This window comes from Anser anser (assembly GCF_964211835.1).
Source record: "Anser anser genome assembly, chromosome: 1".
Lineage (NCBI taxonomy): Eukaryota > Metazoa > Chordata > Aves > Anseriformes > Anatidae > Anser > Anser anser.
Genome location: NC_139720.1, coordinates 38,136,173 through 38,152,776, shown reverse-complemented (window position 1 = coordinate 38,152,776; position 16,604 = coordinate 38,136,173). Strand labels below are relative to the sequence as shown.

Below are 16,604 nucleotides of genomic sequence, written 5' to 3'. Positions count from 1 at the left end.
TCACTGATAGGCTGGTATTATTATTACCTTGCACACCTGTGAATCTACTTTGTATTTTTAATGTGATTACTTTGTGGTTTTTACAGTGCTTTGAACCATCATTGAATAGCCTTGATTAGCATTATCATCTTACTTCCAAAGCAATGCTTCCAGCAATTGAGTCATTGTTTACACAGTTTTAATTTCTCAAGTTAAAACCAATAAAGACATTGCATAGCATTACTACCCCAAGTACACTTACAATCATAACATTTGTACAGTACTGCCCCTGTTGTGAGGCATGTGCCATCTGGGTATGCTGCTGTTCCCAGGGAGTTTTGCATGTAGCTTTTGGGCCTGTGACTGCTGATGGGATTTGGTTCTAGTCTCTGCAAAATGGCAATTCCCCTTTTGCAGTGGTAGTAGCAGTCTAGACCCAGTTTCTAGATGGAGGTCCTCTTTCAAGCTGCAGATTAAAAACTGTTGATAGAGTTACCGGTCATTTCTTGAGGCTGGAGGTGCTGCTGACGAAGGAGACAGCTTCTGGCAAAGAACACTTGATGACCCATCCAGGAGCTGGAGAGCTCAAGTCATAGTTGTTGGAGACCTGTTTGATTCTCATCTGTTTCTGATGGGCTACAGAAGTCCTCCACTGTACACTGTGTGAACTGAGCCCACATCTGCCCTCTGCCTGATCCCCTCTCTTTTTTTTTTTCCTGTGGGTTCCTTCTTCTTCCCCTTATTGAGTCTCCTTTCTACCCTGTATTTATATACTATAGCCTAAAATTACTCTGATTTCTTTATACAGCTCTGCACAGTCAACTTTTTTCCCTTGATATCCATCAAAGCAGAGTTCAATTATTACACAGGAACCTCTTCCACAGCTACCTCAGCATAGTTGTTGCAGTGGCCTGTGTACACCTGGAGACCATCCTGTCTGCCTGCTTCCATTTTTTTTTTTTTTAATCATGTCCTTCTGTTTTCATACTTCATGTGCACAAGTGCAAATGAATGTGCAGGTGGGGAACTTTAATTATTGTCAAACACAGATGAGTGTCCTGAGTAGCAAATATTCTACTTTTGCAGATAGTAGGGAACCATGGAGATATTTAATATGATGCATCATTGTATCCTTGATAGAACCTAATTTTCCACAAGCCTAGTTTGAATCTGGAGATGAATAATGGGAAAGAGGCAAAAAATACACCTTAGACTATGGAAACAATGCAAATAGTTTTTCACAAAAGGACAGTGGTAAGGAGATTTCAATTTTTAAGTGACTGTGAAGTATACCATGTCAGTCTCAGTGGTTACTTTAAAAGAATGCCGGAAGTGAGTTGGCTGTTATATTGACCCCTTAACCACATGATATGATTTTTCAGATAGCTTGTAAGAATGCCTGAGCCACAATGGATACTCTTTAACCCGTATCATAATTTCCTCCTTTTCCCCAACCACGTGTAAAAGAAAATTCAGAACTGTCACGTAAATGTTACCCTCTGACAAACCACTGAAAAATTTTCCAGGACCATACTTTAAGAAAGATGCTTTCGAGGGATTCCCTCGACTAGCCAAAAGTGAAGTCTTATCTGACACTATCTTGGCTAAATATACACAGCCTGTGATGACGAAATAAAAAAATTCAAGACCAGGTATAAATACCACTGGCAGTCAGATGAAGTTCACTCGTCTACTTTCTTCTAATAGAAGATACAACTATTAGAAGTTGAAGCTCATTACTCTTAGATCTGACATCTCCCAGAAGTTATCTGAGCATATTAACTGAACCATAACTGAACCATCACCAAGAAAATGACTTGCCAGACCTACTGCTTGTTTGTTCTCTCTGTCATCGTGATTTATTTTGGATGTTCTGGAAGTGCTCTATTTCTTAGTCAACTTCAACATGACATAGACAAACTGAAAGCTGACTTTGTAAGTACAATCTTCTACTGCATTTCTTTTCTTCTTCTGCTTGTGCTATAGATATAATCCAGGCTTGAGCACTGCTTGTCATAAACCTCAGTGTGTACCAATAGTGATCATAGAACTAACGCTTGTTACATTTTTTTTTAAACCAGAATATGGACAATTTGTTTGGTTTTGTTAGCTTTTATTTATTCACTAACATGGTTCAGTTTTTCAATAATGATTTTAGTAGTTTGCATTTATTTCAGAGCTTCTACCAGCTCCATTTGGTTTTTGATTTCATGGAATATTTTATAACAAAAAAATCTTAATGCAATTTGATATGAATGGATGAATGAACCTTGATTCAATTCTATTCAGCTACAATTTACTGACACTGAATTAGTTTTAGCTTAGTTAAGTTAACGGAGGATTTATTATTAGTTTGCAATATAAGCAAAATGTTTTGCTTTAACAGAAGCATCTTGTGCTTTTTATTATTATCAATAATATGTTGCCCAAGGTTGGTCACTACTGCTTATTCTTTAGCATCTTCCAGCCATCCTGCTTCCATATCTCTGCCTATGATCTGGTGTGGGAATGTTAAGTGATATCACTTCTTTTCAGACAGAAATTTGATAACTTAATTGTAATATCAATTCACCTGTCTCCACCCAGGAGGCATTAAAATAGACCAGAGCTAACTTTAGCTGGGATTAGTCGTACAGATAAGGGATCTACAATAGAGTCACTTCTAGTTAACAGCTTTTATTCTTAATATATTATACATATATATATATTTGTAAACACATGAAATTAACTGCAAGAGTTTTCTCCTATTTCCAGCTCTGATTTTTTAGCATTTTGATTTATATCTTAAATTTTTCATTAGCGTAGATCAAAGAGGCTCTCACTAGAATATAAATAACACTGTCTGAGACATCTTGAGCAGTGGTAAACTTCTTGCAGAGAAATTAAAACTGCAGTCCGCAGCAGGTGCTCACCACCTTTCAGAAGTGCAAACCAAGGCTCGGCAAGGTGCTTGGTGTGGGGAGCCAATCAGCCTACGAGGTTTCTGTCAGCCTGCAAGCTTTCCCATTACACTCATTATATTTAAATTACCAAGCAGACAAAAAAGGAAATAGTGACTGTTGTATACAAAAAGAAAAAAAAAATGAAAAAAAAAACATACACACAGAGAAAAGGAAATGATTCAATTTGCCTTTCCTTGGTAGGAGAATTGTATTGCTCTTTGTTTCCTAGAATCTGCCACAGTGTGTGGCTAACACCTGATGGTTAAACTCAGACCCTGCAAGCCTTTTGGTAGCCCACAACCCCTATGTATCCCCACGTCTGACTGTGGGCTACTGGGCTATTCTCTGGTTTTACAAACTGCAATTTTATAGTACAGTTAATTTGTCTTTGTTCCATATGAGATTTTACTAAGACTGGGTAAATTCAAGCCCACAGACTGGTGGATTTCAACTTATAAGAAAACATCCAAGACCAGGTCTGACAATTGCCTAGACAGCTGCTGGGCTTATTATTTAATTCTCAACTGTCAGTACCAAAACTTGCATAGAGCATTTAGTGAAACATGTGGTGCTAAATGTCTCTATTCAGATGAGTTATAGCAGGAGAAGACATTTAAAAGCAGATTAATGCTGTTTCTGTTACTATGCAGTCATCCAATGTGAATTGGTGCTTAGAGAACATATTTGCAAAATATACTCTCAGAAGTGAAAAGAAGTCCAAAAGTGAAAGCACAGTAGTAGTTATAGGCCAGTGGTGCAAAAATTACTTGTCTATGTTTTTTACTGCTCATTTGAGAGGAGAACACTATTTGCCTTGTGATAAGTACTGTATGTATAACAGATGTGTATGTTCTCTGTTGCAGAACGCAAGTAATTCAGATGTAGCTGATGGCAATCCTGTTTTTATAGAGAAACTGAAAAACTGGACAGAGGTAAGTCAGAACCACACGTGACAAAGCATCTCAGGCATGTTGTAGGGCACTTTTGGTAAAAAGCAGCTCCAAGACCAGCGTAACCAGACAGGGCAGAATGAACAAAAGCAGAGGTTGCTTTAGGAACTTAAAAATGAAAAAAAAAAAAACGTACTAAAATGCTCTTCATAAAGATCAAAGTGCTTTGTGCCGCACCATGAAGCTGGTCCTGAGCTACAGTAAGCCCAGGAGATGAGTTACAGCATCTTCTTTGGCATCCTGTCCCTAGTGGCAGAAAGAAACCCCAAATGCTGTATTTTAGTTTCGTTCATTTTCCTCTTGATGGACATTCACAAGCTTTTCTTTTTGACTGTATTCTTCAACAGAGAAATGAAAAAAGGATCATACTGAGCCAGATTGTTTCCCTGTACTTGGAAATGTTAAAGAAAACTGACATGTCAAAGCCACACATCAAAAACCTGTCTGAGCAGCTCAATACTCTGAGAGACACCCTTTCTGATGACTATAAGAAGTTCAAAGACCTCGTGGACCTGTCAAACCTTCAGGTAAGGCTCTTTCCCTGCCTCCAAGGCACTCATGACTTTATATTTTCCAGTTGAGTTTGAGTCTGACTCAGGCCAGTAACGGTTTAGTAACCCATTTGGTAATCCCCGGATGGCTCTGTTCAGGCTGGAAAACTTGATGTTTCCAGCCATGCATCAGCTCAGAGACTGCCCACCCCGAGTCTTGGTGGAGTCTGGCACAGAGGCACCATCAACAGCTCCTTATGATTACAAATTGGGTTGGAAAATTGTGCCTGGCCATGGCATGCCTCTGAGGGCTCTGGGGCCACCTGGCTTACTGGGTGTCAGCGGTGTGAGCCACCGACCTCCGCTGATACTGATGCCCTGATTGAGCTGACTCCTCGTGGGTAACTCAGATGGCATTGCAACACAGCAATAATCATAGAGTGCCTCCATTGCACAGCACACAGCCAGTCTGTGACGTGTTGCAAAGTAATGAAGAAAGCAGAAAAAAATATATGAAAATTGGCTCTTTGTTTCAGGAATTGGGTGGTAGAGTAATTGAAAGCTGCTGGTTCCTCTCTGCTCTGCCCCATTAGCAGTGTAGACTGTAGGATGTGATCTGTAAATAATAACAGTTCTTGGTGTGACCTTCATTCTGTTTGTTTCTTACTCAAAACAGCTGACTGGCTTGAAAATCCAACGCAAGGCTGTGAGTGAGCTGTTCAGTGTCTTACAGAAACTGCTGGAGACTTCAACTCTCAAAAGGAAAAGGAGCCAGTCTCCAAAGAGATGCAGATGTTAATGACATCATATGGCCTTTTGTACTGAATTATTTTACAAATTTTATGATGCACAGTTTTTTTTTTTTTAATCTTCTTATTGAGCTTTTTATACATTTATTTATTAATATTTAAGTATTTTAAATAATTATTTATAAAGAAACACCAATCAAAGTATTTATACCTCCTACTGCTATGTAAGAAATTATTTTGTCTTAAAATTCTGTCTATCTGTTACGTGTCTGTTGATCTGAAATTACAGAATGAGGTGATGTTTACCCAGTTTCCATATGGAAATACTGAACTGACGTGATACCCAGGTATCCAAGTAGTGTTGTCCTCATCGGTCTCATCCTTCGCTTATTTGAGGCACCAAGCCGGGAAAGTTTCTGTACTCAGGAAAACACATGCATATCTGCTTAGCTCTAAGCATATATAAATCCAAATCAAGCAAATAGACATGCTTAAAGATGAGCAAAATGCTGAAGCACTTTTCTGAACCGGGGCTTTGGTGATTTATTGCTGATATGCACTGAACTGACTAAGAGGACAGGCTACTTGACAGCTCCAGGAAATGTGACTAACTCTATTGCACTGACTTCAACTCACTGATTATGAAAATTATTTTTTTTTTTTGTATTGAATCATCTGAATGTGTCTGATGTCAATTTATTTATTTGGAGGTAGCAGTATGGATGTTTTTATCTTAAGGACTATATTTTTGTACTGGAATATTATTTAAATGTTTGAATTTCACAATGAAAGCTTTTTAATTTTTGGATATTAAATAAAAAATAAATTAATTAAATGTGCTTACTTATTTATTCACCAGAATCTCTGTGCAAAGTAGAATTCTAATCTTGGTTGATGCCATCAAAGATGGCCCTGTACAGACATATGAAAACACATTTAATTTCCTTCTTTCTGCCCAAGATTTGGGAATGGACAATGGGTTTGAAGAAATCTGGCAGAAGTAATCTGGGGTCTAAAATCCTCAAGTTCCTCAAGTTCTGTTTCTTCTGGATGAAGAAACATTACTTTGTTCCGAGGAAGGCTCTGATGATTTGAAACGTGTTGTTACTCTGATTAAAACAAAAACAAAAACAACCAAACAACAAAACAAACTAACAAAAAAACCCCAACACTTTTCAATTTCTCTGCAAGTCAAAGAGTCAAAGATATGGAGCCTAGACGGAAGTCGGCTCATCTGCTGGTCTCTTTGCAAGTGGTACAAGCAGAAGGCCTAGGGCTGTCTGGGCTTTGAGCTGTCTCGGAGGCTTGGGCCTGGGGAGGGCAGTTCATGGGACTTTCAAATTTTCAGGTCCCCAGGTGGTTACCAAACAAACAACCTGGGGGTAGACTTGCTTGGGCTGACTGGGAATGGGACAGACTTTCTTTGAGATTCCTGCCAACATGGGACCTCCAATCCACCCTGAACTTTGGCTGAACCCATAAATTCTGTCAGTAACACCTGGCCATGCCCAAGGTTCAGTTGCAGTAAGCCCAATGGGTTTAGCTGTAACTGTTGCAGGCTTTTCTACGCCCTTGGGCCCAGCTGTCTCCCCTGGGGTAAGACACCTTCATTTCTATCCTCATTTTACAGTCATAACAAAGTGACTCAGTAATGCTGGAGACTTCAACTGACTTTGAAAGAAACAGCTGTTCTTGTTTCTACTCATCACAGCCATGAATGTGTGTGTGACATGCAAGAGATGCGATGCTTCAGGATTTCTCCAGTTCCTGGACTAAGCAAGAGAAGCCTCAGTATGCGTTTAACATAGGCAGTGTGTCCTCTGTATGTGCTGTTTTGTGAGCTATTACTTAAAAGGGAATAGCTGTCCTCTCAGGAAGCAAAGCCAGCAATAGCAGATTCTATGGGGAAGGGAAGGGAAGGGAAGGGAAGGGAAGGGAAGGGAAGGGAAGGGAAGGGAAGGGAAGGGAAGGGAAGGGAAGGGAAGGGAAGGGAAGGGAAGGGAAGGGACAAGTTAAAGGTTCATTGGCCGCCAACACTGAGACAGTGGTTGTGCCTGCTACTCCTGATTAAATTAATACTCAGCTTTTGAAATTTAAAGCCAGGACTGGTTAGGAGCTCAAAGAGAAGTTTCCTATTTTATTAGACTATAAACTGAAACATCTACATCCTTCCACACCTTGCCAAGGGGGTTCGCAGAAAAACAAATAAGGCCCTTGCTATACATCCAACAGAGATACCACTAGCCCATCCATCCTACCTCAGATGACCGTGCCCACAAACATGTCATCCTCTGTGCCATCTTAAGTATTCCTGCTGCTACCTATTAAACCTGGCTCAAAATAGCTGTTTTTTGGAGGGGGAGGTTGTTGCTCAGCCACATCATTTCCCAGGTTTGACGTGCTGCTCACCTTAGAGCTGGGTAGTAGAGGCAGAGGTGTAGGGAGGCAATGAGCACCTGGGAGATGGAGTAGCAGCTGCCAAAATGTAGTTTTACACCCAGATATCAGTAGTTTTTCTTTTTTCTTTTCTTTTCTTTTCTTTTCTTTTCTTTTCTTTTCTTTTCTTTTCTTTTCTTTTCTTTTCTTTTCTTTTCTTTTCTTTTCTTTTCTTTTCTTTTCTTTTCTTTTCTTTTCTTTTCTTTTCTTTTCTTTTCTTTTCTTTTCTTTTCTTTTCTTTTCTTTTCTTTTCTTTTCTTTTCTTTTCTTTTCTTTTCTTCTTTTCTTTTCTTTTCTTTTCTTTTCTTTTCTTTTCTTTTCTTTTCTTTTCTTTTCTTTTCTTTTCTTTTCTTTTCTTTTCTTTTCTTTTCTTTTCTTTTCTTTTCTTTTCTTTTCTTTTCTTTTCTTTTCTTTTCTTTTCTTTTCTTTTCTTTTCTTTTCTTTTCTTTTTCTCTTTTCTTTTCTTCTTCTCTTTCTTTCTTTCTTTCTTTCTTTCTTTCTTTCTTTCTTTCTTTCTTTCTTTCTTTCTTTCTTTCTTTCTTTCTTTCTTTCTCTTTCAACTTTTAAGCATCTTTAAACCTTTTGTGATAAACCTGACACCAGATATTGCAGAGATGCACCAGCGTTACTGCAGTTACCTCACAATTAATAGGAATCCAGATAAGTTGTTTCTCATGTTGACTTTCCCCTGAGCCTTCCCTACCCAATATAAGTCCATGAGATGCACTTCTGCTGGGTGCTTAAGATAAAATGCTGAACTAATAATTCCCCATTTTATTCCATTAATGTGGTAATAGTGTTAGAGAAGAACAGCATAAAAATCGGACTCCACTAGAACACATTTTTCCTCTCAGTTGTGTGTACTATACAAATGAGATGAATCGCTTTCAGTATGAAAGCCTGTCATCTCTTATTTCATACCAATACAAGTCCTGGATCTCCTCTTTGCATCATTCCTCACTATATCCAAGTAAGGGAAGCACTTCCAGCTAAGCTAAATTTAAGTCTGAAATGAATTTTAATGGCTGCCCTAAATCTTTCCGAAGAGAAACATTGCAGAAGCATTGAACATTTTTACTGAAGGTCAATATAAATTTTTCCAGCTATGCAGACTGAGAAAGAGAGTTAATAGATGTGTGTGTATACACGGGAGTGAAACAATATTATGTAGTAGTTAAAATTAGAAAGGAAATAATAATAATAATAATAATAGTAATAAAAGATAACATTGTCTCAGAAAGTCTGTGTGGTGTATGCATCACTTCTGCAGTATATTTATTCTGTTCCTACTCTGTATTCCTGCATAGCTCCTTGGCATTCTCCTTCTTACTGTCCTGCTCATATGCAAGGAGGCACAGACATGCATTTAAACCAGCTGGGTCAGAGATCAGCATCCACCGCAGAGCTGTTAGCAATGGCCAGTAGCTGGTGATATATACGGAGCAAGGACAGGGCAGTAGGTAGCAATGCTGCCCCAGGACCTCCATGTGTCTGTAGCACAAATATTCCCCGAGGCAGAGGCAGGGTCTCTGTGCTCAGCAGCCTGACCTCTTTTCTCCCACCTTTTGGCCCCTTTGAGACAGGGAACCAGTGCTACGCACCAGGCTGTGAGCGTACCGTGCCATAATGATGTTTTCTGTTTTCTGACAGTTCTTTTCTAACAGTCGTTAGTTTTCTATTTGACATTTTTACCACTACACAGACAAATTGATGTTTTTACAGAGCTGGCTGCCGCAATCCTAAAATCTTGTTCCTTAGACTTACCAGCTTACTCAGAGCCTGTCACTGTGCATGTAAAATGAAAATTGCCTTTTCTCATGTGTATAATTTTGTAATTATCAGCACTGATTTTTATCTGCCATTTTATTGCCTTGTTACTCAGTAATTTGAAGTCTTTTAATAGTTCTCTGCAGCTGGACCTCCTGTTAGGTATCCTGAATAACTTAGTATACCAGCAAACTTTATTATTTCACAATTCACCCCGTTTCCCAAATTTCTGATGGCTACATTAAAAAACACATGCCTCAGGCAAGCCTTCTCATGACTAAACTCTCTTAATTGCAAAACCCGTACACTGATTCTTATCACTTATTTCTTATCTTTAAACAGCTACACGTTTATGTGAGGACTTTCTTACTGCTTATTGTTATAACAACTCAACTTCTTTGGTACCTGTACTGTGAGACTCAGCTGTAACTCCTCTATAGATCCGAGGAGATTATGTTATTTTGGTTCTGCTCTGTCTGTATATTCACTGACTCCTCAGTAAACTCTAGCTTAGCAGTGAGGTGTGACTTCCTTTCATAAACGTCACATTTACTATTCTCTTGTGCACCACATTTATCCACGGGCCCACTCTGTCTCGGTATTGCGTGGTATGTCACCATTACTGGCTTGCAGATCTCCGGGATTCCCCTGAGACCTTTTAGAAAACCAATAGCCACTCAGCCCACTTACTGCACCCCTGGTGTAGAAGCATGCTCGAGAGCAGGTTATATCCCCCGTACCTACAGGTTATAGCTCAGCTCTTTCACTCTGGAACCCTGCAGGGCCAACGCCGTCAGCTCAAATCTCTCCTAGTTGTCACCTTCCTCCACCAGTCCAGGAGTGACCATGTTTTTTGTTTTGCTTTGTTTTGTTTTACTTGGTAGAAGGCAGGAGTAATCAAAAAGTCCCCCAAAAAAGGTAGGGGTGGAAAACAACCCAGACTTGGCAGACGAGTGTGGGATTTTCAGCTCAAAATAGCAACTCATGCAAAACCTACCACCTCTCTGCTGTTCTGTGTAGGACAGAGTAGAGATAACAGCAACTTCTACAATGCATAAGATATATGTAGGCTGATGAAGTAGGTGAGGAGCAGCATAATGGTCTAGCAACAGCAATAAATATGATTTCTGGGTGAATTGGTCCTAGTGTAGCAAAATATTGCTACCCATCTTCCAGCTTCCTCTTTTCTTCTTTTCTTTATCTTTCTTTGCACCTGATGTGCAATCCTCAGAAGTAAGAAAAACATGGGTTGCTCCCCATAATCAGAAAACCACTGCGTATCATGAATTCTACTTAATTTGGCTGGTCAAGCCTTGAAGTCTTTTGATTCCTCAGTCAAGCTTCTCTTACAGCCACTCCAGACACCCAGGGAACACCTTTTACCTAATGCTGGAAAGATTTTATTATTCTCTGTAAATCTGAGTTGTTCTGGTTTTGATTACAAAAAAATGTGCTAAATTCCTTTCCCTCATTAAAACTATTAGAAGTATGTTTGGAATAATATGGTTATGAATTTATGGAAGGGCTATAATTTATTGATAAGTAACAACATTCTCAAAAATACATAAAATACCAGAAAACAATGAATTTAAAATGTACACAGCAGCTTTCAGAGTTTTGTAGAAAATGCATAAAATGCTCTCATCTGCCTTATGACATTCATGTAATTGTTGTCTTAGTTTGTAGATTATCAGGGAAGACGTTTATGAAAAATTATCTATGAACTAACAGATTTTTGTGGTTTCCTGTCTGAAACAAACGATGATGAAGGTCCATGTATATTACCCAGCTGATGAAGTTCTTGGCACTTATCTAGCCACTGTTTTTTAATCATATAGACTTTGCAAAAAAAATATTTGCTTCTTGAACACTGCAAAAAAATACCTTGGTATACTTCTGTGATGGCATTTCTCACAAGTGGCTAATGACATGGATATAAATGGAAATAATTACTCATTTTAAAACCTCTAACTGGTCCTCTTATTAAGCTAGCTCTTCATTTTCAGTGTTCTTTCTTATGAATTCTAAAATTATGTATAGACCAACTGCACCAATGCTAGATGAACAATTAGGAGAAGAAACACTCATGCATTTTTGTCTATGTTTCCATAATAAGTTATACACAGATAGGAGAAGATAGGTATCTTTTAGACTGCACAGAGAAAACCAAAGTCTCAGATAAGAAGTAGAAGCCAACTCAGCTAAATAATTTCTCTCCAGTGATGAAAGCTACTTCCAAATAACCATTTCTCATACCATTAAAAAAAAAAAAAAAAAAAAAGCTTTAAAAATTATTGTAAACCCAAGCACACTTTATTTTCATTTTTTACAGAAATGACATCTTGGCTCCTTGTGGAATCCACCTACTGAAAGCCCTGTCTCAAACCAGAGGTGATCTTGGAGAATGTGACAGGGTCCATCTGAGCTCTCAGTGCTAAGGAGCAGCTCTGTCCTCCCTCTACAATAGTTTAATAGCTCTAGGCACTCTTGTTGTCCACGCAGTACTCACTTCACACAGATTTTAATTTGTTAGACCATGTACAACATCAATTGGTGTATTTTCAATTTTCCTAGGCCATTTTCTGCTTCAGAGTGACTGTTCTGATAAACTTTCTGAAATTGTGTGAGCAAAAGCCTGACAGTACAGAAAAGGCTTTCTCACAAAGGTGCCTTTAATATTGGATCAACTTCTTTTTGACATTCTTTTCAGTGTTAGCTATCCTTTCCAGGACAAGCTGTTTGTGTGCATTTCTCTGCAGGGCATTTCTGAAAGTGCAGCACAGTGATGTGGCAGGGATCTCAGGAAGCTCTGGATCAAGGTCTCTTTCTGAGTCCAGATGGGATGAAGTAAGAAATGAATTCACCCTGCCCCCTTTGTGCATGGACAGTTCGGCTCCTGTTGCTGTCCATGCTCCCCAGAACTTTCTCTGGCTTCATATTCAGAATGAATGAGCTACATCTGAGCATCCTCTTAGTGGATCAGATAGGAAAATGAGTAAGGTTTTGGTCTGATTTTAGCCTTCATCCCCAATCTTTTTTTCTGTTTCAAATTTCCACAGCTGACTTGTGATCTTTGTAACATGATATTTTTCCTCTGATCATCTGGCCCTCTTCCTCTCCCACTCCCAGGGAAGTTCTCTGATTGTTTTTCCTACTTGGCCCTTTCCAGAGACCAGACTTCTGGATTTGATGAACAGGGCCCAAACCCACCCCTTCGTACACATCTCTTTTTGGGACTGACTGCTTTCCCCAAGATGTGACCCAGCTAATGTTGGCTAGGCATACAGGAAATCTCTATCAATAGATGAATGTATGGGTGTTTACATGTGTGCACTAACACATGCTTGTCTATTTTTAGAAAAGCCACAACCAGCCTTTTGTCCACCCTCAGCCCCCATACCTTAAGAAGACCACACATGCCATGCACTTTAGCAGTTTTAAAAAATATTTATATGATTTTACTGTGACCACTCTCATTTTACTCTATTTTTCACTCTTTATTTATCGTGCTCACTTGCATACTGGGTTTATGCAACTTAGTATAACAGCTTTTTGTTGAGACCAGCACCTTGTGATCTCCTAAAAAATATTATTCACTATTTAATGGAGTTGATATTGTTATGCTTTGTCCCTTTCATCTTCCATCGTATCCATTAATTGAAGAGATTCTTACTCACCCACTTAAGAAATAATGAGTCTAACAATTTAGCGTGGGAGTTTTACTTTTTGTCTGGCTATGTCTTACCTGTAGCTAATTGGTTTTATCTTCATAGGAAAGTCTGTGGGTTTTGCTGTTTTTTACTGTTATTGTTCTCTCCCTGGTAGTTATTCTTAGTTTGTCTCTATCTGAATTAAAGGAGTCCTCCTGTACAAAACCTCCCCTCCCCCAGGAGTATGCAAAGACGTGTATAATAAATCAGCATCTAAGTAGCTTTTTCTATTCTGACATACCAGCATAAACACAGTTACAGTTTTTCATATCCAATGATGACTGAGGGTGGACAGGTGGCTTGGAGTTTATAAATATCTGACTTGGTGTTAGCCCAAGAAGAAAGGTAAATTTCCTTTTCACTGTAGTCCTGCTTTGCCACCCCAAGGTACTGCCACACAACATTTTATCTTGTGAGATGCACATACTCACACAACTTGCCTCAAAAATACCTTTGCTGAGCAGAGTTTATTCATTTATGTGTATCACTGGGACTACACACTCGAGTTTAATCATTAAATAAAATCGTTGAAAAGGAAACACTAGCTTTCACGTGTTTGAGAAGGCTTTGGTGAGGGAAAGGTCTGTAAAAAAAATCAGAGAAAGAGGTCTGATAGAGTACCACAACCTGATATTTAACCTGGTTTTGTATTGCCTCTTCTGCCTCAGAGAGCCAGAAGCAAGCTGGATTTTCTTTCCATCAGACAAAAAACTTCAAGAATTGCTGAGCTGCATGAACAGAAATTCACCTCTGGGCTGAGCACAGCTCTGAACCCCACCTGCCTCTGGCAAGCACAGGCAACAGAAACAACCAAAAATCAAACCATGGACCTCGTGAAATGGAGGGTAACTGCTGCCATGGCTCACAGAGAGGTGCCTGATTCCCTATAGCTCTGTAATAGATAGCGTTACATACCTGCAGCTGCTGTACCACTTGCAAGCAGAGATGGTTGAGCCAACTGTGACAATTTTGAGGTCCGCACACTTTTATAAAGAAGAGGAATGGATCCCACCATGGTCTTACTCAGATGTGGTCAAAGCTAAGCACTGAGCACAGTTTGCAGCAAAGGAGCAAAGAGTTCAGACGCAACACCTTAAAGGAGAACTAAAATGATCTTATTTAGCTACTGTTTGGTGTATCTGTTTGTTGAAAAAAGGCACTAAATTAGTCACAGAGCTATTGAACAGTCATCTGGCTGACTCATAGAAGTCAAACGACAATAAAGTAATTAAAGAATATGGGCAACAAAAACAGTTTGTGGTTAATTTTCCAAGATATTAAAGAGCAACTGTGAAAATAAATGGCTAATGTCAAGGCAAGGGTGATTATTATTGCAAAGGGACAGTAGATTATTTCATTATTTAATTCTAAATTCTAAATTACTGGAAGGTTGTATTACCCGTCAATGTATAATCCTGTATGAGAAAATGCTTTACAAGAAAAAAATGAATGGCTCATATTCTTTATAAATCAGATTTCAAAAAAAAAAATATGTTGAAATGGGTATCTCCTATGGTAATTACAAATTTCTCAGACACCTCAAAATTTTTGATTGACACACCTGTATTGCAGATGCAGAAAGGCAAGGCAAATGAAAATTATGGAAATGGTCTTTCTGAGCTAAAGAAGGAAAATGTGTTTGGAGATAAATGTGTTTAACAGCTGGAAAGCAAAGAAGATGCAGTGCATAGAGGTTGAAGTGCAAAGAGATTGCAAAGAGAGTGTTCACTTTGCAGCCATGAGTGAATGGAAGAGCACATCTGGAGTGAGGGACAGGGACCCACAGAGGAACAGGTCTGGGGTCCTCTCTTAGGGATTTGGGAGGCTGCCTGAAGCCCTGGGGTTGCAGTCTGACACAGGCCATTTACCATGTTGCCTTTACTGATGCAGCTGGGTCATCAGCTCCACAGCCGAGGGACAGATCAACACAGCTTCAGAGGCAGATGGAGTCTAAGTGTGCATGGAGAACTGCAGCACCTGCACTCGGTGCCTGCTGTCTTGGGAGAGGCTGAATTCATGGAGAATTTTCACCCAGCTCCTCCAGCCTTTCTCTCCTGCCACCATTTTCCAAGGAAGATAATATTTTTTCCGTAAGTGGGAAACCACCCACACTGATTTACCTATGTTTAATAACTTATACTAATGAAGCAATTTGTGCCTGTAATTTAATTGATTTTGTATTTTCTAGGCTGATTAAATTGTTTGGTTTTGAGCTGGAGCAGTAATTACATGTATGACTTCAGCTGGAAATGTCTTATTTCCATGTTCTTGAGCAGTTATCACCACAGGGTTGGGGTTACCATCCAAAGTAAACCTCCTTGTTGAGCAAACAGGATTCTATAGAGATGACAAACTGGATTCCGAAAGCTATGGGAATAGTTTGATTAGTCTTGCAGAATTTTAAGGTTTTTCAATTTACATTGTATAAAGCATAAACTTTGTGCAAGAGCTTATCTGGCAAGACTAATTTGCCTTTCTTTAAGAGAGAAATTGGAGTTTCCCACATGGAGACCTTGGTAACAGTGTTTCATCATTTTCATTTTTGGAAAGGGGGAAAACAAAAAGGGAGCTGTGAGGTCAAAGACACATGCAAGAGACCAACGCCAACTTCATATTATGAGCACAACTGCTTCAAATAAGTATAATCTTCATTCAGGGAACAGCTACCAAAATTTTAAAGAAAGTAGATGAAAAATAGTAGGACTTGTAGGAACCAGGGAGGTCTCATCCACTTGTGTATACACATTTGTCTGAGAAGCTTTTGACAGAAACATGGTAGCCCTGAGTTCAAAAGACCATCTTGAAGCAGGAACATGCTTCTGTAAGACTTTATCCCAAAGGTAAAAACAGTATTTACTGATAATTTATGCCAAGTCAACAGATATTTAGGCAAGTGAAGAAAACCACTGTCTGTGTTCTCATGCCACTGGAAACTGGACACGGCAGGGTCTAAAACCACCCAGATCTTTTCTTAGAACTGATGTATAACCATGATATAGTTCAATGTGTGAAACACCGGAAAAATGGTCTTCAGATAGAAGACATGTCTACATTGCACAGGAGATAAAAGGGAGGGTAGAAAGCCATGCAGATGCATACAGGTAGAATTTGACACAAAGGAGAAAGGGAAATCTGCTGAGGGGCATAGTGGGGATGGCAACATGGCTAATGTGACACACTGAGAAAACTAAGATTGAAACATCCTGAATCATCATAAACAAGGCAAGACTACATTGCTCAAGACCAAGAAAATGGTGCCAGAGTAGAATATGACTGAAAATGAGGACAGAATAAAAACTTAGCTGTTAAATTTACCTGTGTAGATGGAAGAAGTGTTGCATTTGGTGGTGTTGTGTTTGTAGACTTTGTAGAACTTGTAAGACCTGGTGACAACAGGGATGTGAGGACCCAAAGAGTGCTGACCTGAAAGATCTGACCTGCAGGCCTAAGAAAAGGTTACTAGACCGGATCTAGAAAGGGTTGACTTAAGAAGAAAATTTTGATTCCATCTGACCATGCTGATCTGAAGCTGGTCTTGGCCATTCACAAAGAGGCAGCAGGGACTTTAGTTTGGGTAGAA

The 16,604-nt window shown here is 39.2% G+C and overlaps 1 protein-coding gene across 1 annotated transcript; it reads left to right on the top strand.

Annotated features, from left to right (window-relative positions):
* The first annotated feature begins 272 nt into the window (after window positions 1-272).
* On the top strand, window positions 273-5,965 carry IFNG (interferon gamma). Its single transcript, XM_083819722.1, has 4 exons — window positions 273-1,914; window positions 3,785-3,853; window positions 4,219-4,398; window positions 5,039-5,965. Exons 1-4 carry the CDS (start codon window positions 1,792-1,794, stop codon window positions 5,159-5,161), a joined length of 495 nt encoding a protein of 164 aa, XP_083675848.1. The 5' UTR covers window positions 273-1,791; the 3' UTR covers window positions 5,162-5,965.
* Window positions 5,966-16,604: the final 10,639 nt, after the last annotated feature.